This window comes from Tenrec ecaudatus, chromosome 2 (assembly GCF_050624435.1).
Source record: "Tenrec ecaudatus isolate mTenEca1 chromosome 2, mTenEca1.hap1, whole genome shotgun sequence".
NCBI classification, from domain to species: Eukaryota; Metazoa; Chordata; class Mammalia; order Afrosoricida; family Tenrecidae; genus Tenrec; species Tenrec ecaudatus.
This window is the reverse complement of record NC_134531.1, coordinates 34,712,021-34,738,684: the sequence shown is the minus strand read 5'-3', so window position 1 is coordinate 34,738,684 and position 26,664 is coordinate 34,712,021. Positions and strand designations below refer to the sequence as shown.

At 46.0% G+C, this 26,664-nt stretch overlaps 1 protein-coding gene across 1 annotated transcript in view; it reads right to left on the bottom strand.

Moving 5' to 3' along the window:
* Positions 1-5,733: 5,733 nt before the first annotated feature.
* Positions 5,734-26,664, bottom strand: part of SKP2 (S-phase kinase associated protein 2) — a 30,026-nt gene continuing 9,095 nt past the window's right edge. The window contains exons 3-10 of the mRNA XM_075540936.1: positions 24,286-24,397; positions 19,846-19,989; positions 17,969-18,103; positions 15,542-15,640; positions 13,349-13,479; positions 11,947-11,998; positions 11,697-11,804; positions 5,734-7,568 (exon numbers count right to left, since the gene is read on the bottom strand). Coding sequence (XP_075397051.1) covers positions 7,355-7,568; positions 11,697-11,804; positions 11,947-11,998; positions 13,349-13,479; positions 15,542-15,640; positions 17,969-18,103; positions 19,846-19,989; positions 24,286-24,397 — 995 coding nt within the window. The 3' untranslated portion in view covers positions 5,734-7,354. The remainder of the gene's footprint in view (positions 7,569-11,696; positions 11,805-11,946; positions 11,999-13,348; positions 13,480-15,541; positions 15,641-17,968; positions 18,104-19,845; positions 19,990-24,285; positions 24,398-26,664) is intronic.

Sequence of the window (26,664 nt, the reverse complement as noted above, 5' to 3'; positions counted from 1 at the left end):
TTCTCTTTTTTTCCTTAATCCTCACTCCCCCTTTCAGGACTGTTCGACTCATCGGCTGGCTCCAACAGGGCACCACGCCCTGACCCCAGAGTCCACCTTCAGCATTCCCTGGGACCTTGCCGCTCCATTCCCTTGCTCTTCCGCTGCACTCCCCCAGTGCTTTGCCTCGGTGTGGTGGGATCAGGTCTGGCGTAGTTTCCACAGTGTATCCGGTGCTGTCCATGGGTCAGTGAGGGACGTCATGTCTCATAGTGGGGCTGGCCATGTGGTCCTCTGTGGACTGCCTGCTCTAATTGGGGTCATTGTCCTCAAGGCTTGGTGTGCCAGGATGTGCTCGTCTCTCTCCTATTCCCCCTTCATCTGCTTCTGTGTGCTCCTATCAGATATGTCCCTCTCCTGGAGCTGCAGATTCAATGCTGTCCTTTGAAATAAATTCTTCTGGGGGATGGGACAGGCGTCCACTTAGTATTTGGTAGTGGGGCCAGCCCCCAGACCTCTTCACTTGTTCCCTGCTCCACGCCGGAATGTAGCATTCACACCTTGGGGCACTGGGTTGAAGTCTGTTCCCTCTTTCCCTGTGGAGATATAACAATATAACAATCCCCTCCCCATGCCCCCGCTACCCATTTCTTCCTTATTTTCATTTTTTTTTCTCTTTCCCTACCTCCTCCCCAGTTGTCTACCATGTGCATCCCTGGAATTGATCTGGTCCCTGCCATACTACATGGTCCTCACCCCAAGAATATTTGTATACAGATTTTTCCCTATGCCCCTTTTGCATTTTTTTAAATGCTTACCTCAGCTGGCTCATGTTGTACTTGGCCTTTTGTGCCTGACTTACTTCGCTTAGCATGATTTCCTCTAGTTCTTCCCATGCCACTATGTGGTTCATACGTTCATCACTGCTTTTTAGTGATGCGTAGTACTCCATTGTATGTATACACCAGTTTTTAATCCAATCTTCAGTTGATGGAAATTTGGGTTGCTTCCAGCTCCTTGCAATTGTGAACTGTGCCGCAATGAACATTAGAGCACAGATGTCTGGCCTTGGTTTGTTTCTTGCCTCTTTTGGGTATATGCCCAGTAGGGGGGTTGCTGGGTTATATGGTAACTCAATTTCCATCTGTTTTAGATATTGCCAGATCGATTTCCATAGTGGTCGTACATCCTTACAAGTCCACCAGCAGTGGATGAGAGTTCCTGTTTCCCCACAACCCCTCCAACACCTGTTGCTTTCTGATTTTTTGAATTGGGCTACCTTTGAGGGTGTTAGGTAGTACCTCATTGTTGCTTTAATGTGCATTTCTCTTATGTCTAAAAATCGGGAATATTTTCTTTGTTGGCCATTCGGATTTCTGCCCCTGTGAAACTTCTGTTCAAGTTCTTTGCCCACCTCTCAAGTGGGCAATTAGTTTTTTTGTCTTTTTGGAAGCTAGTAGAGTATTGTAGATTCTAGTACTAAGGTCTTTGTCTGATGTGTTATTGCTAAAGATGTTTTCCCAGTCCATAGACTCTCTTATTACTCTCTTGGTGAATTCTTTTGATGTACACAGATGTTTTATCTTCAGTATATCCCATTTGTCCATTTGTGCCTCCTCTGTGTGGTGTCCTTCCCTATTTCTCATAGCCTATTTCTCAAGTTGGTCCCAGTTCCCTCATTGATGGCCCTAATAGTTTAGGGTTTAACTTCAAGGTCTGTGATCCACCTTGAGTTTATTCTTGTGCATGGTGTGAGATAAGGGTCTTGCTTCATTTTTCTGCAGGTAAATATCCATTTTTTCCAGCACCACTTGTTAAAGAGGGCATCTGTTTCCCATTTGATATTTTTGGGGCCCTTATCAAAGATCAGTTGTCTGTATGCTGATGATTTTATTTCTGGGTTTTCAGTTCTTTTCCATTGGTCTGAGTATCTGTCATGGTACTAATACCATGCGGTTGTGACAACTGTGGCTGTATAGTATGTGCTAAAGTCAGGTAAAGCAAGCCCTCCCAGTGTCCTTCTTCTTGAGGAGTTTTCTGCTAATTCTGTGCTTCTTCCCTCTCCATGAAGTTGGTATTTTTTTCCATTTCTTTGAAGATGAGGGTAATTGTATCAGGATTGCATTAAACTTATATAGTGCCTTTGGCAGAACTGACATCTTGACTATATTTAGTCTTCCAATCCACGAGCATGGGATATTCTTCCATTTGTTGAAGTCGCTCTTGGTTTCTTGTAATAGTGTTCTGTAGTTTTCCCCATACAGATACTTTGTTTTTTAGCCAGGTATATCCCTAGATATTTCTATTTTATTTGGCTATTGTGAAGGGTACCACCTTTATCTCTTCGGTAGTCTTATCCGATGTGTATAACTATCTAATGGACTTCTGCTTGTTGGTCTTGTATCCTGCCATTCTTCCAAACTCCTCTATTGCTTCCAGTACTGCCCTTGTGGAACTTTTGGGATTTTCCATATATAAAATCATATCATCTGCAAATGATAGTTTCACCTCTTCCTCCCCCAGACGAATACCTTTGATGTCTCTTCTTTGCCTTATGCTGTTAGCTAAAACCTCCAGCATGATATTAGAGTGGGGGCAAGGAGCATCCTTGTCTGGTCCCCTTTGTCAGTGGGACTGTGTTAGTCTTTTCTCCATTGACTACCACGTTGGCTATTGGTTTTTCATATATACCTTGTATTGTCTTGAGGAATTTTCCTACCATTCCTATTTTCTCAAGTGTTTTAAACAGGAATTGGTGTTGGATGTTGTTGAATGCTTTTTCTGCATCTCTCGATATTATCCTGTGGTTCTTATAGTTTTTCATGTCAATGTGACGAATAATACTAATTGCCTTTCACGTGTTGAACCATCCCTGCGTCTCTGGTATGAATCTCACTTGGTCATGGTGAATTATTTGTTTTATATACTTTTGTATTCTGTTGGCTAGTATTTTAAGGATTTTTGCATCAATATTCATTAGGGATATTGGTCTGTAGTTCCTCAACAATGTTTTTGTGTTTTGTTACCTGATTCCATCAACACCTCATGATTATACAAGCTGGTGTGCTTCTTCCATGTGGACTTGCTTCTCTGCTAGAGTTGCTTGTTTAACTTCAAGTCTTTAAGACCGCAGATGCTATATCTTTTGATAGCTGGGCACCATCAGTTAAGGCATTATCTCTTTAGGAATTAATTTTACATAAAAGTGAGTTGTCTACAGTTTAGGATTAAAATACTGCTAAATTCCCATGCACTTACTGACTTACATTGGAAATTGTTAAATTTAGCATAGTCAGAATCAACTCAGTGGCTGTGGGTACCCTTAGTAATAATCAGTTAGGTTTAAAAGGAAAATGTATTTTAAAAGGCAATATGAATATGTGACATAATTTTTTAAAGTTTAATAAAGACACAAAGTTTGGGATACAAATAGATAAGTACACTGATTAATTTAAATATAGTTTATAGTTCATTTCCATCATAACCCTGGGATTTTTAAGACCTTACAAAATCATAGTTGCTAGCTTTAATACTCTCAAAATTTCTATGTAGTTACTATGTATACTCAAGTATAAGACGACCTGAATATCTGCCTAGGCACATAATTTTACCACAAAAATTGCATTAAAAAATGCTGAAAAACTTGGCTTATACTCGAGTATATACGGTAGCTTTGTTCCGAGAAAGATCAAGATACCATTGTAAAATATTTAGATTCATTAAAGTGATTATGTCAAGCAAATCCATAAATTTGTTGTAATCTTCAACCTGTATCTGAAAGAATAGCCTTTTGATGATCAAGACTTTCTAGGGTCCATACCTTGTCCTGTGTCAGACATACAGCATTAGATTGACACTGAATTTACTATGAGAAAAGGGGTACAAGTTACCTTAATCAGAAATTTAAAACTGTACTTGGTTAGAGAGTACCTCATAAAATATCTCAGGAACTTGTGCTTAGAGAATGAGGGAGGGAACAAGTGACCCACTGTGAACATTGGGGTACATATACTGGCTAGGGAATCCTTTGAGGGTAGTTGTATTCTGTCCTGTAGGGCTGCTATCAGTTGATGCAACAGGCTTGCTATAGAGTCTATCTTGATAAAACCAATCCTCTGACCTAGTTTCTTAAGTCTTGACTTTGGGTCCAGAAAATATTTCATGGCAGTGTGTGTCCTGTATGTTACAGAATGGTTAGCGGCACCTTTAGCCCCTATGCACTGTGTCCTAGCACCTCTACAGTTGTGACGATCCAAATTGTCTTCAGACATCGCCATGTCTCCTGGGAAGCGCTACAATCTACATGCTTGTTAGATATCACTGATTCAGCTCCACCTCAGTGTGTCCCTATGTACCATGTAACCGAGGCCTGTCTGGTCCCGAGCCATCCTCTCAATAATTGTTTCAGCACTGTGTCTATCTCTTTTTTGTTGACCCTTTACCAGGTATGTCATCATCGAGGGGCTGGTTTAGACATGTTTAAAGTACGGTGAGACTAAGCTTTATCGTATTTGCTTCTAAGGAGTATTCTGACCGTACGACCTCTACACAGCGCGCTTTTATTCAACACAATCATCATTCAAAAGCGTCAGTTCTGTCTTCTCACTTCATTGTCCAGCCGTCACACATTAAGAGATGGTCAAAAATACTGGAGCTTGGGTCAGGCATACCTGTCTTCAAGGTGACAACCTTGCCCTTTACAGCTGTTTTGCCCAATGCAGTATGCTCTTTGATTTGACTGCTGCTTTCCTGAGTTCTGAGTACATAGCTCAGTACAATGGAACCCATGAACAGTAGTTCACAGGAAATAAGCAAGTGTAACCTGTTAAATGCCCTTCTGGAATGCCATCAGTAAAATCTAAAATATATAACAAAACAAACGATCCAGTTTCTTCAAAAAATAAAATTGCAAGCAACAAAAAGTATAAGATGCTAGAGGGGAGATAGATGAATGAAATGACTCTAGAAAATGTCAACCAAATGCGACATAAGGATGCTGTTTGCAGTTGGATCAGAACAAACTCCATGTAAGAAAAAGCCAGAGATGAATGGGGAAATGACAGTCCCATCCTGGGATTTAATGTTTCAGAATGAAGCAAAGGCTCTCTGACAGGCACATGTGAAAATATGGGCCTGGATTTTTCATCAAAACAATCTCATGGGGAGAAGGGATTGAAAGAGATCGTGGGTTAAGTGAGATTGGCTGAGTTAATGAATTTAGGCAAGGAGGGCTCATCATACACTTAAATATATTTGGCATTTTTCACAGTTCAGAAAAAGGTAGAGTAGTAATAGTCTAGGAGAATCAAATTTACGAAAGATAAGTACTTCATTTGGAAGGAGAAGTATTTCATTGTGTTTAAAGTAGTTGAGTTCCGGAATGTCTGTGTGACATGGTGGAACTCTTCCAAGGTTCCAAACGAGAGTAGCATGCATCAGCTAAACTGAGTCAGTACTTCACATGACTCAAAAGAAACACCAGGACCTCCGTGTTGATCCTGAGTCGTGGCAACCCCACACGGGTTAGGGGAGAGCTGTGCTCTATGGGGTTTCTTTCCATTGCTGGGTTTTTAGAATTAGATCACCTGGCCTTTCTTGGATGCTTTCGAGTAGACTTGAACTTTGGTTATCAGGGAACATATCATGTGCCACCCAGGGCCATCCTGGGAATCACACCACACCAAGTGCTTCCAAAGTTTTTGCACAATACTAAAGATCAAAGGGAAAAGAATACAATTTAGGTGAGGCACTCAATTTTATAAAAATGTGCTTTATTGTAAAACGAATCTATAAAAGTAGAAATTGCATATAAAAATACAGATTATATTTTAGCAAAAACAGCATATGGCTGGACTTGAGGTAAGAAGTACTGTATGTTTGAGGGCCTCTGGAGGTCACATTCCACGTGGATCACGGGCCCTTATCACTAACCTGTAAACAATAATTTCAAGTAGTACTGAGCACCTTTTACTACTAAAAAACTGATACATAATCATTTCTTGCATAACACTGCTCTGAAATATTCCTTAGATCTGAACAGATGAGGGCGCTTCATCCTATTTCTAACATTTCAAGAATAAGATTTTAAGAAAAAGATAAAGCTAATGTAGCAGGTTTGGTGGTTCTTGTTCCATTTTCAAAACAATGGTGATGTCATCAATGTAAGTACGAACCTAACTTGATGATTTTTTAAGCATCATTTAATCTTCTTGTTATGTATCAGATTGGGGTTACTTTTTTTTAAATAAGCACCATTGCCTTCCAGAAGGCCAGCACCCGAGTCCTCGCGCTTCTGTCGGGCAGGTAGTGCTCACTGCTCTGAAACTACACGAACCAATCTTCGAGTGTGTGTTTCTGGCAAGAAGGGACCCAGTGTCCCTCTGTGGACACTTCCGGCCAAGTAACTTTATAAAATGTGTTCCAAACCATTGTGGTGCGAGCTAATCTCTAAAAATGTTAAAATACTCGATTCCAGAGTAATATAAAAGTAACCTCAAGAACTCAGCCCTAAAGAAAGCAGGAGGCATTTCCACTAGCCTTACAGCTGATGTTCAAGAACAAAGACTGAGTGGTCAATAGCACCGTTCTAAAACAAAGCAAGCCTCGTAAAAGCTAAAGAACCCATATTAACACATTTGATCATAAAGTTAGCACAACACACTATTTCCTTACTTATAACTGGGGAAATTACCTTTAGGACTTTAGATGATGAAATGTCACTAGAAAACATTACCTCTTGAGCTTTCAAGCTCTACACTGATTCTGTACCTATTTTGTTTTGCTTTCCATGTATTCACATGATCCTAGTTCCAAATCCAAAGTCAAGGCTGAAATGCAGTATTTCCTTTTTCTTTCCCCAGAAGAGATTATGTCGAATGCGACTACACAGTGATTCCCATGCTCCTCAGCTCATAATACAAATAGCTTATTGTTCAATCTATGTCTTATACATAATAAAAACAATACTGGAAAATTAAATAGAAAAAAAATAAGTCAAGCTACTCTAAGCTATGCAAACTAATTGTTAGCATTGATTTTCAGCTTGATTCTAAATAGATTTAATAAGAAGGGCATTTGGGAGAGGTGGCTCAAGTGTTGCTCCTGAAGGGACCTTGAAACGACAGGCTCAGTCTTCTAAAATTTTCTAAGACCCACAATTTAAACTTTAAAGCAACAGCCTAGTCAGTGTTTACCATCACCTTCAAAACAGCCAAACTTCATGGCTTTCTCTCAAATTGTTCTCTCGAGCCAAGATGCCTGCAGAGCCAAGGTAAAAGAAACACTGAGAATGAAGGCAGTTGAGGGGGCCTGCATTTGGGCTTCCTATCTGCTTTCCCAGTTCCAGGGAGCAGGGAGGCCGCTTGCAGTTAGCACGTCAGAGACAACTGGGCCTGTGCAGTGACAGTCGGCATTTGATGCCCCAGATTTCTTGGTTCTTTGTCTCGCAGACAGTTGGCCTGGCAATGGTGGTGAAATGGGAACAATTAATCTGGAGATGAGGCAGCGCTTCCTTCAACACTTGAAGGGTACCATCTGGCACGATTCCAAAAACCTGTAGTGTTTTTAACGTGGGGATTTCTCCAAGTTCACTGGAAAAGAAGAGAGAGACTTTCAGAATCACAGCATCTATGGGAACCCTTGTACTAGTGTTACATGGCCCCCTTGTTTTTAAAATTTTAATTTTTAAATGATTTGTATCATAGTCTAGAAACTGCTGCAGCCTGGAAACCTGGTTTGCAATAAAGGATTGAAGACAACAGCAGAGGTGACTCCACCTGGATGCTGAGCCAGCGCTGGAGGAGGGTGGCTTGGCCACCATGGTGGTGCACTTGGTTGACTGGAGCTCAATCACCAATCAGAACGCCAGGGTGTGTCTACAACCCAGGGCTGCATGCACCCGTTCCTAGGCTTGATTTTTACTGTGATCTGAAACGATGCACTGAGTTGTAACTAGGAGCTGGCAAGCTCAGTGCCATCAAGTCAATTCTGACTCGGAGAGACCCTATGAGACACAGTAGAACAGCCCCATGGATTTCTGATGCTTTATGGGAGTAGAAAGGCTCATTTTTCTCTCAGCTAGCAAATTAGTGAGGGTAAAAGTGTTTCACCAAGAGGTCAGTTGGATTCATCAGCACATGGAATTCATTTTAAATGAAACTAGGCCGAGTCTCTCAAATGATGTAAGCAATCGTAATGCTGACTTACATGAACGAAACTCACAATGGAGGCATAGCTTCCAGTATCACCACAACACTGCTGTCTCGGCAAGGCAATCTGATAATGGATTTCTGTGGTCCTTCCAGACTGAGACAGACTAGGAAGAGGCACTTGGTGATCTACTTCGAAACCCTTACTGGCCAGTGAACGCCTTCTAAGTAGGGGCAGACCACTGTCTGGCGTGGTGCCTGAAGAGGAGCCCCTGGGTTAGCAGGCACTCAAAAGAGGACCAAGCAAGAGCTGCCGCCTCAAAGTAGAGCAAACCTTAATGATGAGGATGGAGCCACGTCCTTGCTGATGTTCCAGGACTCACACGGAAAGGAAACTGCTAATATGCCATAGTAATTAGAATGTACCAAAAACATGATTCCAGGAAAACTGGAAGGTGTCGAAACGGAACACATGCTTTAAGATTGATATCTGAAGCAACAAAAAGTAAACCAAGCAAATAAACAATAAAATCACTATAATCCCAGCACTTCCAACTCTACAGAGGATTTCCAACGGTGAGCAGTCCCACAACGGCCTCAGACTGCCACCAGGGCCCGCTATCCCAGTCACTAGTGCGCTGCAATGGCCCACCAGTGGCCACTGTGCATCCCACCGCGCGGTCTACTGTCCTGGGAATGACAAGCTGAAGAGGAGCGGTTATCTTCATCGTCAAAAAGAGCATTTCACGCTCCGTCTTGAAGTGCAATGCTGGCCGTGATAGGATAATACACATCCGCCTGAAGGAAGACTGCACCCTGGTGATGCTGTCCTCAGGGAAGCACTGGGCAGCTAGCTGCAGGCTTGACAGTTCACTCCAAGGAAGAAAGACGAGCCCCAACAACCCTATACAAGGTCGCTATGAATAGAACTGACTCCACGGCAGTGGGCTGGTTTGGCTTGTTTGTTTTTAAAAGGAGGACCAGTTATTCACACTTGAACACCCACCACTGAAGCTGAAGGTGAAGAAACTGAACATCTGTATCAACTTCTAGTCTTAAATCGATCAAAAGGGGAACCAAATGCACTGACAAAAAGTAATATTTGCAATGTGAAAATTGGAACTAGAGAAGGATTAGCAGTGGGAAAACAGGGCCTTGGAAGTAGAAACGCTGGGCTACATTGCCTGACAGAATTTTGCAAGACCAATGATTTATCCATTGCAAATACCTGCTTCCAACAATATAAATAACTTAAATGCACATGTAGCTCAATGAATAAAAAATTCAGGGAACAAATCACCTCTTTCTGTGGAAAAAGACAGCAGAGAAGCTCAAAGCATCCGAACAAACAAAGCCAGGGCTGCCTACAGAACTGACGGCCAATTGCTCATAGCTTACGTATCAATGAAGACAAAGGAAATGAAAGTAACTCCATGAGAGCCAAAGTAGCCGGGTACATCCTACCCGATTAGTGACTGTCTCAAGAATAGACTAGACAAGTGCTGGAATGACATCAAGGCCACTGTATGTTAAGAAAGCAGGTCACTCAAAAAGCAGAAAAGACCCAACTGGAGGTCAGAAGAGACTCTGAAACTTGCTCTAGAACACAGAGAAACTAAAGTGAATAGAAGAAATGAGATGTCAAATACCTGAGCACAAGACTTCAAAGGGCAGCTGGAGAAGAAAAAAGTATTATACAATGAAATGTGCAAAGACCTGGAGTTAGAAAACCAAGAGGGAAGAACACACTCTGCTTGCTCGGGCTGAAAGAATTGAAGACAAAATGCAAGCCGTGAGTGGCAGTACTGAAGGCTTCTGCGGGCAAGACACCGAGCAGCACGGGATGGGCAAACCCAGAGAGGCTGGCCTCTGAAGAACAGGGCGTCCGTGTGCGAGGGACCTGCAGACGGCACATTCGTGGCGGGTGGAGAGCGAAGAGGACTTGAAGCACTTACTGAGGACGAGCAAGGACCACATCCCAACACAAAGGAAACAGAAGTCTTCCAAACCGAACCAAGAGGCATTTATCAGGATCAACGGGAAAAAGACCGAAGATGTCGGGGATTGCACATGACACGTACCTACCACGGACGCCTGTGGACGCATCAGTCATGAAATGAGTGACTGGGCAAACCGATTCCGACTTTGAGCAAGCCTATAGGACGGAACAGAACAGCCCTCTGGGTTTGAGACAAATCCTTCACGGGAGTGGAAAGTCTCATCTTATTAGAAGGAAAACGTCACTTTGAAGACGTGAGCCAGGATGCCCCTGACGGAAGGTAGGACATTTTTCCTTGCTTCACGTGGATACCAGAGTTGGGCACTGAATATGGAAGACAGATGGAGAATTGAAGCCTTTAATTATGGTCCTGATGCAGAGTATTAAATTACCACGGACTGCCAGAAGAATGAACAAATTGGCCCTGGAAAGAAGTACAGCCAGAATGCTCCTTCGAAGAGATGACAAGACCGAATCTCAATTTTTTTGGACATGTTATCGGAAGGGGGCAGTCCCAGAAGGGCACCATGCTCGGTAAAGCGGAGGATCAGTGGGGAAAACAGAGGAAGCGCCTCAATGACATGAACTACCTGCCACGGTGCCTGCCACAAGGGATTCCTGCGAGGATGGCAAGAATCAGGCAGTGTTTCCTTCTACTGTACTGAAGAACCCACTCGATGACATCAAACCAGACCTTAATTTAGGAATAGGACTTTATTTCTATGTCAATGAGGTCACTATTGTTGCAAGATTAGTTCTACACCTAATCAGTGGCAAGTCATAAAAGGAGCAGATTAAACACAGGTCTAGATGAGCACACACTGGGAAAGCCAGAGCCATGTGAGGGTCACCAAGGAAGCACAGAGCAAGCAAGGCAGCTGCAGCATGACAGCAGGGCATCAAGACACTGACTTCTGCGTTTCAACCAAATTCCTGCTTACACTGGACATCAGATGCATACCCCAGCCTGTGGGTTATAAGGAAAGGAAGTCTTTTTAAGAATGCCCACTGCCATTGAGTCAATTCTGACTCACAGTGACCTACTGTTTCCCAGGCTATAAATCTTCATGGCAGTGGCTGGAGGGTTTGAACCTCCAACCTTGAGGCTGGTGTGCAATGTTAGCCTGACAGTGCCACCGAGGCTCCTGTTTTTAAGAGAGATGATACTCTGGCCAGGATGGCAGGAGGCGGACTAGTACTTTGTCAAAGAGAGATGGACCAGAATACGTCTTTTCTTTGCGCTCCTATGATCCTGTAGCAGTGCTTGCCATTTCTTTGGCAAGTTCTCCACTGTCACTAGCATGGATGGTACCGCTTACACCGGCTCACGGATGAAACAGTAAGTGCCCAGTGAACAACCTTGGTCAACTTTCCCAGTCAATTAAAGAAGAAAATCCTGTCTTGGTTTTACGACTTGTTTTCCCTTCCTAATCACTCTGCCGTCACTGGGAGTGATGCCTTACATGTCTACTACTAGTAATGAACAGCAACACCGAGTGGCATTTATCCTTAGGTCCCTCTGCCTCTCTTCCAAGTAGCTTAAAACAAACAAGCCAACAAACAATACTTACAGCAGAGTTTCCGGGATGATGTCATAGCAGCGACTGAGTGACAGGTGTTGGAGGTAGATGAGCTGGTGAAATTCCTGAAAGCAGTCATTCTTGAGCATGACACTATCACTAAAACAGAGCACACAACGAGACGGTCAGACCTGCCCAACCACGCTGCACTGACCCAAGGCAGTCTCCCTCTTACTACTGCTAACTCAACATGGAGGTGCTTTTCCCATTCTTGATGGAAACTAAACCAACAAACTCATACCTTAAGTCTAGGCGGACGAGATTGGGGCATCTTCGAATTAAAGTACAGACATCTGAGGAGAGAAAGCACGCGGTCACTGGTAAGTAGGGCGTAAGAAAAGGCTTCCAGAAGTTACCAGTGCTGCCATTTAATACATGGCACAGGCTCAGGACGAGGCAGGAAGCGGAGCCCCGCTGTTCCGGTTGCTAAGAGCCACTGAGTCGATGGCAGTCATGAGTTGGAGCTGCCTGGACGGCAACTGGTTTAACGTGTTCAAGATCAAACCCTGTTATAGCATGTACAAGGGCTTCTTCGGTCTTTGTCCGAGGGAGGGGACCCCTTTGTCAGATTGCACCAGCGTGTTCATTCACCCATCTGCTAACGGTGGCTTGGGTTGTTTCCATTTTCCGCGAATAAGGCTACAATTGGTTGGCGTACAAGTATCTTGTGTTCAATTCTTTTTGAGTATAAACCCAGAAATGAAATTGCAGCGTCATCTGGTAATTCATGTGTAAGTTTCTGAAGAACTGCCAAGTTATTTTCCATAGAAGCGGCACCATTTAACACTCCCTTCAGCAATGGATAAAACTTTCCGTGTCGTTCCACTTTATAAAAACCCAGTTTTAGAAATGTGTTCTAGGATTCCTCTCAGTAAATCACGTTATTTATTTCAAAGATCAAAAACAAAACACACTTGGAAGATTCTACATGCCTCCCAGAGACTCAATTGAGTCAATGATGACCTATCTGTCGCTGCTATTATTGTTAGCTCCCATTGTATCGACTGACTCCTGGAGACCCCACGTGTGTCGTGTGAGCTCCTGATAGAATTTTCGAGGCTATTTCAGAAGCAGATAGTCAGATCTGTCTTCCAAAGAATGGCTGGATGGGTTCAAACCGCTAACCTTTTAGCTAGGAGTCCCAGCGCTATAGTGGGTTCTGTGTTGGCTGCTAACCACAAGGTCAACAGTTCAAAACCAGGAGCTGCTCTGAGGAAGAAAGGTGAGGCTTTCTGCACCCAGAAAGAGTTACAGTCTTTGGAACTCCCAGGGGCAGTTCTACTCTGTCCTACTGGGTCGCGCGAGTCAGAATTGCCTTGATGGCAGTGCGTTTGAGTTATGAGGGTCTCCTCAAACAGTACACAGCCACCCGAAGGGGTGCGGGATGCTCTCAACTGTGTTCTCTACAACATGGCCTGCTTTTTGAAGACTTATGCCCAAAAAGACTGGCATATGTTAGCATTACTGGTGATGTTTCTCGTATGTTTTCCCATATTTTCGTGAAAAAATAAGACTGATTTAAATACAGTGCTTCAGGGAAAAAACTGGGGACACTTAGGAGAGCCACTTCATGGAGCTGATCGACTACTGCTGCTGCTGTAGCCGCTACAAAGGCTGCAGAGACCCTGCCCCGTGGCTCTTACCTGACTTCTGCAGGTTCTTCCGGTAGCCGCTGAGATTCAGCTGGGTGACGGTCTCCGATATGTGTGCCACTGCCACCTGCACATGCTTCTCAGTGAAGTCCCAACACCAGGAGAGGTTCAGCTCATCCAGTCTGCACAGGAGACGGGCACAGGAATGGGTGAAGCACTGCCTACCAGCCAGCTCACTACTAATTGATGTCAGTGTTGCCAGGTGCCCTCCAGGGGTTTCCGCTCAGCGGCCCTGGGGGCCAAGGGGACACGGTCCCGTTGCACTCCCTACAAGGGAGCAGATAGCCAGTTCTTGTCTCCCATAGAACAGCTGGGGATTTGAACCACTGACCTTTTGTTTAGCAGCTGAGTGCTTAGCCACTGCACCACCAGCGGTGCTCACTTTTTTGCTCAGAAAACCCCAATCCACTCACAGCCACGAAGGGGATTCTGACTCAGAGTGACACTGCAACACAAAGCACAACTGCCACTGCGGGGTTCCCACGACTGCAAATCCTTGTGGAAAGAGAGCCTCAGCTTTCTCCTGTGGAGTAGCTGGTGGTTCAGAACTGCAGACCTTGAGGTTAGCAGCCCAATGTGTAACCTACCACACTTCCACGACTCTTGTTCTCTGCTTCAAGAAGGCCCTAAAGCCAAGAAAGTCTCTTGATTTCTCCTGCTGGCCAAGGAGCTCAGGGAGAAGACAAAGCTGCCCGATGCACAGAACCCCGGCCTCTAGAAGCAGCTCTCTGTGCTCACCCAGAAACTGCCATCCCTCCTCCGGAGGCACTCCCTCCCTCGCCTCCCTCTGCCCCGAGCAAGGCCTGGGTAGTGAATGCTGCTCCCTTCTGACGAGGGAAGCACTCCCACTCCTTTCCTCTGCCCTGAAAGCATAGCCTTCCTTCCGGACTAGATGCCAGCCAGCCTGTGCATCTTCTTTCTCCAGTCTCCCAGGTCCGGCCGGCCAGCACACAACCACAGGGACATGACCATCACGCAAGTGCTTTCAAATAAACAGATGGATCATAGCGGGGATTCCTAATCGGTAGGACAAAATGCAAGGGACAATGCCGCTGTTACCGAGGCTGACATTGAAATCACTACTGGTACTGTTGATTGGGACAGGCCACTTCATCTACTTCTGCCTCGGACAAGGCAAGGAGGGCTACAGGGCAGGCGTCCAAAGATGAAGCCTCCCCACTCCTCACTAGCATCACTGACTGATGAGAGGGCTAACTGGTGTATCTAGTTGGCAATATTTTCTTAGCCAAATAGGATAAGGCTGGACCACAGAGCCTAGGTGGAATTTTAAAATTAAACTCATTCAGAAGTAATACTGTGTGTTCTGGGAACCACAGCTCCCCACACTTAGGAATATCTGCAATTTTGCAGTACGTGTTAACCATATTGCTCAAAATAAGGAATATGCTTTTAAGAGAGTCACCCAAGTATGCAATATGTCAGATTTAACTGACAGCTAGAAAATAGGTCTACAGACACTACAGAAGTTTTGGGGGGGAGGGGAGCATTGCACAGGCAGATGAACTTTGTGGTCAACTTTAAACAGACTCCTTTCAACCACACTGGGGAGAAACATTCTACTATGTTGTTCTTAGAAGCCCTGGTGGCGCTATTGGGCAAGCAATAGACTGCTGAGGTCAGTGGTTCAAGCCTACCAGCCGCTCGTTCGGAGAACAATGAGGCTGTCTGCTCTCATACTGATTTACAGTCTTTAGGGTCCCTATGAGCCGGAATCGAGTCCACAGCAGTGGGCTTGGTATGTTTTCCGTAGTAAGCATAGAAGAGGAACAGTTCCTGAGCGTCCCTGGCCCTCTACATGGATGTGACCGCCGAGGATAGACAGCAAGTACTGCATCATCCAAATCGAACTGGTCCCCAGGTTCTGGGTAGAGTGGCCAGCACTTGGATGGTCAGGAGTGGCTCAAAATAACATCTCCACTTCTACTCACAAGTGGGAGTCCCTGAGCGGTGCAAATGGATGAGTGCTAGCTAAAGGCTGCAAAGCCTCCCAGAACTACCTAGCGAGACAGGCCAGGCAATCTTCCAGAAGGTCATAACTTTAGAAAGCTCACGGCGCTGGGCTACTCTAAGCACCGGGTCACCAGGAGCCAGAATGGTGGGACGGTGGGGAAGAACATGCAGACATGAGCAATGACCCTTGATTTGATACCATTTATCTCCTACCTGGAACAGCTGCTTAGCAGAGCCTCCAGGGCCGATTCGGAGAACCCAGAACACCCACAAAGGTTCAGTCGCACTAAACTGGAGTTCTGCGCAAGATTACTGGGAAAAGAGAACAATGCCCAAAGCATACCTGTCAGACTCTCTTACTGGATCAGCAAGCATCCTGAAGGAGCGGAGTGAAGCAGTTAAGGGTGTAGGCCTTCCAGTCAGAACTTAAATGCCCCCTCCCCCGCCCCATCAGCTTATCTGTAATGATAACGTGGCTGAGAGCCTGGCTTCCACTTCCTCATCTATGAAATGGCAACACCCTTCTAGTATAAAGCCAAATTCACTGTCACGGAGTTGATGCCAACTGCAAATCACCATGCAGAGCAGAGTGTAACCGCCCTGTGGGTTTCTGAGATTGGAACTCTTCATGGGAGTAGAAAGGCTCCTTTCACCCTTGGAGGGGCAGGTCGTTTCAAACTGCCGACCTTTGGATTAGCAGCCCAACATTTCTCCACTTGCCACCAAGGCTCTCCAGTTCCATGACAGCCTATCAGAATGAACCCGAACTTCTTACTGGGTAATGGAAGCCCAATAGGATTGGTCTACGTCTCACCCTGCTTCCGCTGCTCACCATACCGAAATCCTGTGTGCCAGGAACTCCCAGCTCCCTGAGAATTTACAGCCACGCTATGGTTCTTTGGGGCCCCTCACACGTGGAGGTGTCCTACCTAGGCGGATTCAATATTCTGCTTTAATGAGTGACTTCCTTTGAAAATGATGCCAGCTCTTCACTTCCTTAGGTCTCCTTATGCGGTGGCGGCAGTGTTAGGTGCCCTGGAGTCGGCTCTGACCCATCATGGCCCTGTGCACAACAGAACCCAACACTGCACAGTCCTGCGCCTTCTTCACAACTGCTCCCATGCCTGAGCCCACTGATTCAGTCGCTGTGTCAATCCATCTCGAGGGCCTTCCCCTCTTTGGCTGCCCCTACACTTTACCAAGCATCCTGTCCTTTTCCAGGGACTGGTCTCTCCTAATCTGTTCAAAGTATGTCAAACGAAGGCCTGCCATCTTTGCCTCTAAGGAGCGCTCTGGCCTGCTTCCATCACAGATCAGTCCGTCCTTTCAATATTCTTCTCAAGCATCACAATTCAAATGCATCTGTGTTGCCTTATTCAATATCCAACTTTCACGTGCATATGCGGTAGTGGAGAACACCACGGCTTGGGTCATGAGCACCTAAGTTCTCAAAGTAGCATTCTTGCTCTTCAATACTCCAAAGAGATCTTGTGCCGGAGCTTTACCTAATGTGATGTCTTTTGATCTCTCAACTGCTGCTGCCATGAACATTGACTGTGGACCCACGCAAGACAAACTCCTTGATAAATTCAACATTTGCTCCATTTATCGTGAGGCTGTTGTGGTCCAGTTGTGAGGATTTGGGTCTTCTTTACGTTGGGTGGTAATCCGCACTGAAGGCTCCAATCCTTGATCTTCATCAGCGATGCTTCCATTCCTTCCCTCTCTCAGCAAGCAAGGCTGCATCACCTGCACACACCAGGTTGTTAACAAATCACAGGTGAGGAGGCTTTACAGCGTGTGGAAGTCTCTCATGGATTTTTATGGCCATGCGTCTTCTCTTGGTGGAATTCAAGCCTTTCCTACACGTTAGGGACTACTTTTTAGGAATAAACTGTTCTGACTTTAGGTAATAAATACTTACGATTTTCATAACCTTTCCACTGCAAACAACGATAATATCCTTTAGCACACACCGCACTGTAAAAAGATTCTGTGCACTTCCTCATAGGCCACCGAATCTCAATCCCCTTACCCTTTCTTTAATCCCATCTTTCCCAGGCACTCTTTGACACCCCCTTGTCTCACTGCAGTGCTCCGCCGCTATCCCGAAGGCTTTCAGTGGCTCATCGCTCAGACGTGGACAGCCTTTTACTTGTTCACGGTCTGTTCTGAGTCTGTGTCCACCGGAACATTTCACAAACATGTGTCTCTCTCACAAATGAGGCAGGGAGCAAGTCCTCTCGATTCTGGATGTCTAGGACCTAGCAAGAGGAAGCCTGGTGGCGTTGGGGTTGCTGTCAGGCTGTTATCTGCAAGTCCAGCACCTCGAAACCACCAGCAGCACCCCAGGACAAAGACGAGGCTTTCTCCTTCGGTAAAGAGTTACTCGCAGGGTGGGGTCATATGAGCCAGAATTGACTTGATGGCAGGGAGTCTGGTTTGGTGTTTGGAGGACTTAGCAAAGGGTTTGGCTAGAAACTTTCAGAATGGTGTTGCCCAGAGGGCTCCTGGAGTTCTGCAGAGGCGGGAGTACCGGTTATTTCCTGCGGCCAGCTGGGTAATGGAAGGGCCCCCTGGTTACAGTCAGGAAACACACGTGACCCCACAAAAAGCATCTTTCCGGTGCCGCGCACTTACTGGACAATGGCATCTGAAAGCTGTAGGCCTTCCAGACTTAGGTTCTGCAGCTTGGCGCACTGAGCCAGAATGCCATGGAGGGTTGCCACGTCGATCACAGCGTTCGACAGGTCCATGTGCTGGACACGGAAAGTGCTGGAAGTGGACCAGACAGAGATAGCGTGAGGCAGCTCACACCAACACATCGGGAACCACTCCCTCCCTCCTCTTCCTGGCTGAGCAGGCGCTGACACACAGACCGGAATTAGAGACTTTGAGGAACTAGTTGCAGTTTGGGCAGCAAACTCCCCACTAGTAAATCCCCACGGTCATTCCGTTCACCCCTCAAAGATGATTGTAGCCGCGTGGAGGACAAAAGGAGCTCACGTTGAAAAGGCGTTCGCAGGTGTTGTGAGAAAGGGCCGGGTGATGGGAGAAGAGGAAATAAGGCTCTGTGGGCGCCGGGTTTCCTGGCGAGGGAGAAGCCGCCCCTGGCGTTAGCAGTTGCCGCAGGACAACCGTGGGAGAGCACGCTTTAACGGGAAGGCATGTGTGCTCCAGAGCTGCACGTATGGAGTCCCGGGAGGCATGGGCGCTTACTGCCTGGGCTGCAGGGGAAAGGCTGGGCGGGGAGCCCACCTGAGGCCTGGCCATCTGCTTGTGGAGCAAACCGCTTTAAGGAGCGTGTGTCTACTGACACACATGGGGTCACCTTGAGGGGGAACAGAATGGAGGGCAACTGGCTTGACCTTTTCTCCTGCTTGTCTAGGCTGAGAAGTCTTCAGTCGGTTTCACTAACTGAACATGCTTTAGACTTGTTTGAAAGAGCAGATTGAACCAGATGAGGATTTGATCTGTGAGCACACTCACGGAGCCGTGGTGGCGCAGTGGTTAAGCACTGGGCTGGTGGTGTTTTCCGGCTGCTTCTAGTTCCCCTAAACACTCTCAGACTCACCACCTGGGAGGCCTGTGGGCAGCTCCACTCTGTCCCATCAGGTCTCTATGAGTGGGAATCGACTTGGAAGCAAGGGGCTAGGTTTGGTTTGCTGTTGTTTTGGGCAGGGGAGGCTTTTGAATGGGGGAAGGGGGAGGAGGGTGTCACCATACAGCGGGTCCGGGGCCAGCATACTGGAGTGAGCAAAGGAAAACACCTGTGTGAAGGAGACAGAGAAGGTGCAGCCGCGGCCGGGCGATAAAAAGCCGGTGGTAGCGACAGGCCGCCGTACAGCTAAGAAAGAAGCGGGGCACCAGGGTCAGAATAGAGGGACTTGGTTCTAAGCCAGCGGTTTTCAACCTGGGGGTTGAATGACCCTTTCACAGGGGTCCCCCGACTCATAACAGTAACGAAATTACAGTGATGAAGTAGCAACGAAAATGATTTGATGGTTGGGGGTCTCCACCGTATGAGGAACTGTATGAAAGGGCCGTGGCATTAGGAAGGTTGAGAACCACTGGTCTAAGCACTGTTCTTCTGTGCTTGCTTTTCTGTCGAGTGTCTAGTTCTCATTCTCAAGTCGTTACGAGGTGGCTTCAAAAAGTTCATGGGAAACCTGCGTTGAATGCTAATGAAATCTTCCCACCAACTCTCTGAAGCCATGTTCCTACTGGCTATATAGAATCTGTCCAAAATATTGTACAAGTAAACAAATATGACAAATGTCCCTGCCCCCACCCCAAATCAGAATCCTAAAGCCACAAAAATTGACCCCAAGAAACAGTTGTCACTGAACCCTGTGCCCTGTCTGAACATAAAGGCCATCAGGCAAGGTATTTACCCGACACCCCCGAGCATTCGGATGATCTGCTACAGGGTGTAGTTGGGAATGGGAAGAATGCTTGGTCTGTCTATTTCAAGATTTACAAACAGTTTTTTTTTTTCCTGCAGATTTTATTTTTACCTGAAATGTTCTACTAATGGTTGGTCCACAAATGACCGGGGACAGCGGAAGGCGTTCACCCCTCGAGACAGCAACCGGACAATCACATCTGGGTGCAGACTTTTACCCGAGAGGTCTAGGGTCTGCCACAGGGACTCATCAATCCTGGAAAAGAGGAGATGCTCGAGCTGGTAAGTTGTCCACATGGCATCCTGGTGCCCCTCAACAGTGGCACTAGAAAGGAGGGCAGAGCTGCTACATCCCCTTGAAGCGAATCCAAAGGACTTTCGTTTTTTTAAACTGACTCAACTGTAACATTTTTATGGAACCATTGAATATTTCTACATCGGGACGTGGATAGGTTTCCATCTTGCTCTTTATAAAGTTTTCCAGCTGAGAGGAGTCAGTGTGACCATTGGCAATGTCATGGTCTGAAACCAAAGAAACCTCCTAGGTTCAATTCCATGGAACAAATTAAAGATGCTTGGCAAACTGCATTGTTTCTTTTTGTTATTCAGTGCATACACGACAAGCAGCCTAAATGATCATCACCATTGCCACAGTTAAGAATGGCCAGGTCAAATGTTTCAAGGTCAAAAAATTCAGCAATCAGAATTTCTGCTAAGAGTCTGAGACGAGTCTTCTCTTTGCAGATTTGGTTTTTTAAACTGAGACAAAATGGTGCATGCCTGTATTAATTTCTGCATTGATTTGGCACTGTTTCTGCTTATCGTTGACTTGATTAGAGGCCCTGCCCCTGGGCAGTATCCAAGAGAAGCTGGTGCTCAGCGCTGCTGGGCCAGGCGCTCCACTGCTGGCAATTTGGTCTGAGAGAAGTGGGTTCCTGATCAGGCTGCTGCGGAAGCACTGACTAAGCCACGTGTCATAATCTTGACCATGCTGTCAGTTGTGATGAATCTGTTCTATTCTTAAGGTTCACCAATATTACCATGTACAAATACTCCTTGAGACCCCTAAGTAACAACGTGACATGATTCCCTCCTTTGTGTTCCACTCCCTACTTGCTTTTTCTGCTTTTATATTAAATGAGTTTCTCCTTAGAGAAAATGTCACCTTCCAATTCCTTAAAAGTTCCTGTGTGAGTGATGTAGGGATCATAAAGAGTATAAATTATGACTGTACATTCCACCCCCATTTTGGCATTCTTAATTCTGTTTTATTGGATTCTTGGTGCTTTTCATTTGCTGTGAGTCAAACCGATACAGTCATAGATCAAAGCTGTTCATGGTTTTATTCATTTCTGATTGGATTATGGTGAATAATCAGATTGCAACTGGTAAATTTAATTTGTAAAACTGATTTGGTCTTTCTTTGTAGCTAATTGTGTGATGTATTTTATAAACTTGTTATATATGTGTGTGCACTCTAAAGACTAAATAACTACCTGAAGTGTAAAAAAGAATAGCCAAGTCACTATGAAGCAGTTCTCAACCTGTGAGTAACAACCCCTTTGGGGGTCGGATGACCCTTTCACAGGGGTTACCAGATTCATAACAGCAGCAAAATTCCAGTTATGAAGTAGCAACAAAAATAATCTTATGGTTGGGGCATTAGGAAGGTTGAGAATCACTGCTATAAATAAACCAAAACCAAACTCACTGCCATTGAGTCAATTCTGATGCATAGCAGCCCTATAGGACAGGGCAGAACTTCCCTTCTAAGTTTTCCAGACTATAACCCCTTTCAGGAGTAGAAAGCCCCATTTTTCTCCCTTGGAACTTGCTAGTGGTTTTGAATTGCTGACCTTGAGGTTAGCAGCCCAATTTGCAACCACTACGCCACCAGGGTTCCTTTGCGTTAATACAAGAGGGTCCCCCAAAGTTCGTGGTCAAATGGCCTGGAAAGCTAACGAACCACTGGCCTTCGGGCAACACTGCGTGCCGTGCAGCGACCTCCAGGACGCCTCCAGCGGGGGAGGAAGTTCACAGCAAAGGACGCTCAATATCCACAGCTGAATTGAATGAGAAAAACTAAACCATGGAACACAGACAGACAAGGGAACGGTTTATTTGCCTGCCTACGTGTTCTAGAATTTCCTTTTCTTCAATATTGCTGGAAATAAACGAACCATTGCCTAGGGCTTCACAATGATTCTACCATTACGAAACTGCCGGTGTGTGGTTTGACCTGCTATTTAAAAAGCAGGGCTGTTGATAAGAAATTAGCATTCTTTTGTATCTTGTTCTGCAGCCCAAGTTGGCTTCAGTGAAAAGCACCTCTCTGGCTGCCTGAATTCCCCTGACTTAAGTTCCCCCGGAGCTTCTGGTGGCCTAGCAGGGAATGCACTGGGCTGCTCAGAACCACTCGCCAGTGCACACTAGGAAGAAGAGGCTTTCGACGCAAGAGCTAAGGGTTTCACAAACTCTCAGGGGCAGCGCTATTCTGTCCTAAAGGTTGTGAAGAATCAGCACAAAGGCAGTGACTTAAGTTTCCTCTCGGCAAAGAGGGAAAGCAATAGTTGACCTTGCTTTCCATTGCCATCAGGGGAAAACTAGTGCACACAGGAGGATAAGTTTAAGTTATATGAACCCTAAAAAAGTGAACATAATTAGATATGTTTGCTTTAAGGCCGTAGGTTATGGTTTCCAGCTCTCGAAAACAGATCATGTGAACAGTACTGTGACTGAAGTAAGGAGACCTGGTAGCCCAGTGGGGTTTATGTAGAATTTCTCATGGAAAGGTCAGTGGTTCAAACCCACCAGGTGCTTCCTGGGAAAAAGACACGATGCTGCTTCTTTAAAGATTTACAGCCTTGGAAACCCTAAGGGGCAGTTCTACTCTGTCCTACAGGGTCATTGTAAGTTGACAACAGTAGTTTTTTTGTTCATGGAAATAAAGGTGTACCCTCCATATATACACACCAATTCATGTCCAAATGGAACCTCCAAACCAGCAGTTTTCAACCTGTGGGTTACGACCCTTTTCATAAGAGTTGCCTAAGACTCTCGGAAAATACACCTTCCCGAAGGTCTTAGGAACCGAGGCACCGCTCCTCTATCTATCTCCAGGCAGGTCCGCCTACATGCAGATATGCCGACCTACGTGCACCCGGCGTGAAGGCTATTATATAACCCATGCTACACCATGCTTCCAAACAAAATTTCATTTATTTGTAATTAGAAATAAATATTTCACAATAGAAATTACATTGCTTTTGTGATTAATCACTATGATTTAATTATGTTCAAATTGTAACAATGAAAACGCATCCTGCAATCAGATATTTACATGATGATTCAAAACGGTAGCAAAATTATAGTTATTAAATAGCAACAAAAAATTTATGGTTGGGGGGGTCACCACCACATGAGGAACTATATTAAAGGGTCGCAGGATTAGGAAGGTTGAGAACCACTGCTCTAAACGTCACCTTACTCAGAAATAAGGTCTTTGAAGATATAATTAAGGGTCTTGAGCTCCCCCTGGATTTGGGGCCAACACTAATCTCCTAAGAGGAGAAGGCCATGTGACCATGAAGGGCAGGGTGCGGCCCTGCCGGCAGCATGGTTTTGGACTTGTGGACTTCAGAACTGTGCGAGAACAACTGTTAGTTGTTTGCAGGCCCATTGGTGGTCCTGTGTTGTGGCCGCTGTAGGAAACAGGTCATTCAAGGCAGCGTGGACTTTGCTAAAACAGCGCCTGACCCAGAGCCAGCAGGGAAGGAATGTCAGCTGAGGCTTTTATGACGAGGCAGATGGACTAAGAGGCTCGGCCGGGAGAGGGCACTGTCACAGTTGATGGAGAATTCAGATGGGGTCACTGCGTGGGGTAAGCGAGGCCCCTACACCACTTGCTCCCCCGTTCCAGGCCAACACACCTCACTGTAGCTCTTCTAGGCACATTTTAATGGCCTAACCAGTGAGTGCCTAGGGCTCTGCGTCTTAGTGCTTAGTGCTCACATAACAAGAGTCCCACAAGGAGTCAGGTTTCAGACACTTACTTTATCACAGGTCAGGTCAGGAGGCCCTGAAGAAGCAGGGCAACGCTGGAGGGGGAGACTGTTCACGTGGGGCGGGGGTGCCATGGGGATTTCTTTGGGTCATAGATTCTCTACCTTGGGGGTTTCCTTGGCGACCTACGTGTGGCATCTCTCTCTCCCCCTCTTCATTCATGCTTGCTTTTCAGTGCCCGGTCTGCTCTTTTTAAGTCTCAAACATGAGACATGGAGAAAATCAAAGGCACACAGAACCAATTCAGTATCCAATGGACTAAGAGCACACAGACACCAGCCTCCATGACCTTGAGACCAGAACGACCCGACGGGGATCGCACTGGACGGTCCTGGAGATAGTGGGATACAACTCAAAATCATTACAAAAGACCAGGCTTTCTGGCTATAGAGCAACTGGTGAGACCTCTGCGACTCCGGCCCTTTGGCACCCTTCAGACCTGAAATAGCCCTTCTCTCTTCCTCATGTGCCCGGGGAGGGGTGTACTTACGTGAGGCGGTACCATCTCTTACAAACGATGGCGATTTTCAGCAGTTCAGGGAGGCACAAACAGGAGAAGATCCCCAAGAGCAGCTCATCCGGGAGGGCGTCCCATGACACACCTTGCAGGGGGAAAAATATTTTCTCAGCACCACTCTGTGGCCTTATCGTGTCGCCTGCGTGCTCTCACGCACTGAGAGGACACAGGGCATTTCAGATAGCAGAGTTAATCCAAATCAAAGGACACACACTCACGTTTCTCAGAAACCCACAGGGAACACCATTCTTGCTCAGAAAATGAGGAGAACGAGCCAAGAACACTTTTCAGACCGTCCTTTTCTTTAGCTCCACACTGGCCAATCTTAGACAGGGACATTACTAGCTGAGAGCGGGATGCTGGTTTGCTGGTGGGATCCTCACCTCTCATGCAAGGGGGCCCAGGTTCGCCGGCAAGCCAATGCACCTTGGGTGTGCCCACCACTGGTCTGTCAGTAAAGCCTTGTGGAGCTGAACAGGTTTTGGTGGAGATGCCTGACCAAGACAGACTAGGAAGAGAAGTCTGGCAATCTAGTCCAGATAATCAGACCATGCAAAGGTCATGGGTCACAGCAGTCCAGTCTGCAGGCAACCATGGGGATGGTACAAGACCCAGCAGCATTTTATTATATTGTACATGGATGCCAATGAATTGGGGACTGACTCGATGGCAGCTAACAACAACAACAATAAAAACAATTTATTAGCTGAGTGATGAAGCAAGTCTCCAAACCACCCCCCAAAAAGAAACCAAACTCACTGTTTCAAGTCGATGCCATCTCACAGAGACTCGATAGAACAAGACCCCGGTGGGTCTCTGAGGCTTTAACTCTTTACAGGAGTAAAAAGCCTCATCTTTCTCCCATGGAGCAGCTGGTGGTTTCAAGCTGCTGACCTTGGGGAGCACAGCTCAATGGGTAACCACTATGCCACAACGGCTCCTTCAAAACCTCTCTAGTAGTATCACCCGAAATGTCTAAAAAGACCATCATGATTTTAGTCCCAATGGATTCGGTGGCCTTCTTAGGGCCACTTTATTTCATAGTCAAATGAACCTCTGTTCTCTCTCTCAGACTTAAAGAATGTGCAGTGAAGCAGATTTATCTAAAACAGTCATGACAGAGGATGCTCTCACTTATTCAATAAATCCATGTGCATAAGCTGAGTTTTTCTGCCCTCTTTGTGGGAAAATTAGGTGCCTTGGCTGATATTCAGGTTGGCTTATACTCGAGTATATACGGTACCCATTGACCATCTACCATGGAGTCAGGTTTGTTAGCTGTTGGGGAGAGAGCAGTCAGTAAAGCTGGTGAGACTTCATCACACAATCTTCGGACATGTCCAGAGAGACCAGTCCCTGGCGAAGGACATCATGCTTGGTAAGTGGAGGAGCAGCTAAAAAGAGGAAGTTCCTCAGGGAGATGGACTGACACCATGGGCCCAGACACAACAATTACAAGGATGGCACAGAACGGAGAAGTGTTTCATTCAGAACTGACTCAAAACCATCTAACAACAGTACACCTACAAGTCTGGGATTTAATTATGTACACACACACACACACACACACACACGTCTGTGAATGTGATCCCCATTGGATAGCAGAGGATCTATTTTGGTGGTGCTAAGTTACCTCAACAAGCCGATAGGAAACAAACACAGTCCCACGCCCCAAGGTTGAAGCGCAGTAGCACTGGGGTGTCAAAAGTTAAATGCATAATTATTCAAAAGCCAGAACTCCCCCTTGTAAAGCCCCGAAGAACTGAGGTCCAAAGGGAACCTGTGCGGCACTGTTTGCTGCAGCACTATTCACCATAGCCCAAATATCCCAAGGGCCCGGCACTGCTACAGAGAGAAGTCGGAGACCTGTTACCACAGGGGTGATCCCCGAAAACTGAGTGGGCAGAGTGAGACCCCCAAAGGAGGTGCCCCACCAGTCATTGCATGAACTGTGGGCAATAAGCAAATGCATATGGAGACAAACCTGCCTAACTGGTTACCAGGTGTGGATGGGAGGGGCACTGGACAGTTATTGCTCAACTGATACAGTATGTCTGCCTGGAGTGATGAAACTGTTGTGGGATTTTAAAAAATATTTGCAATCGGGAATATAATTAATGCCACTGAATTATACACTTCCAGAGTGGCTAAAAGGCCAACTTTTATGTTACATACATTTCACAATAAAACAAGTGACAAGAGGTGAATGTCTGAAGGTTGACCAGAGTGGCAGAAACACTGCAAGTCGAGTAAGAGGCATATACATTAAAGAAAGGACACTGCACCATTGGTGGCCGCAAGGGCTGAGGCTGCAGAGAACAAGCCAAAATGCAGGGAAGTCTCCCCTCGTGG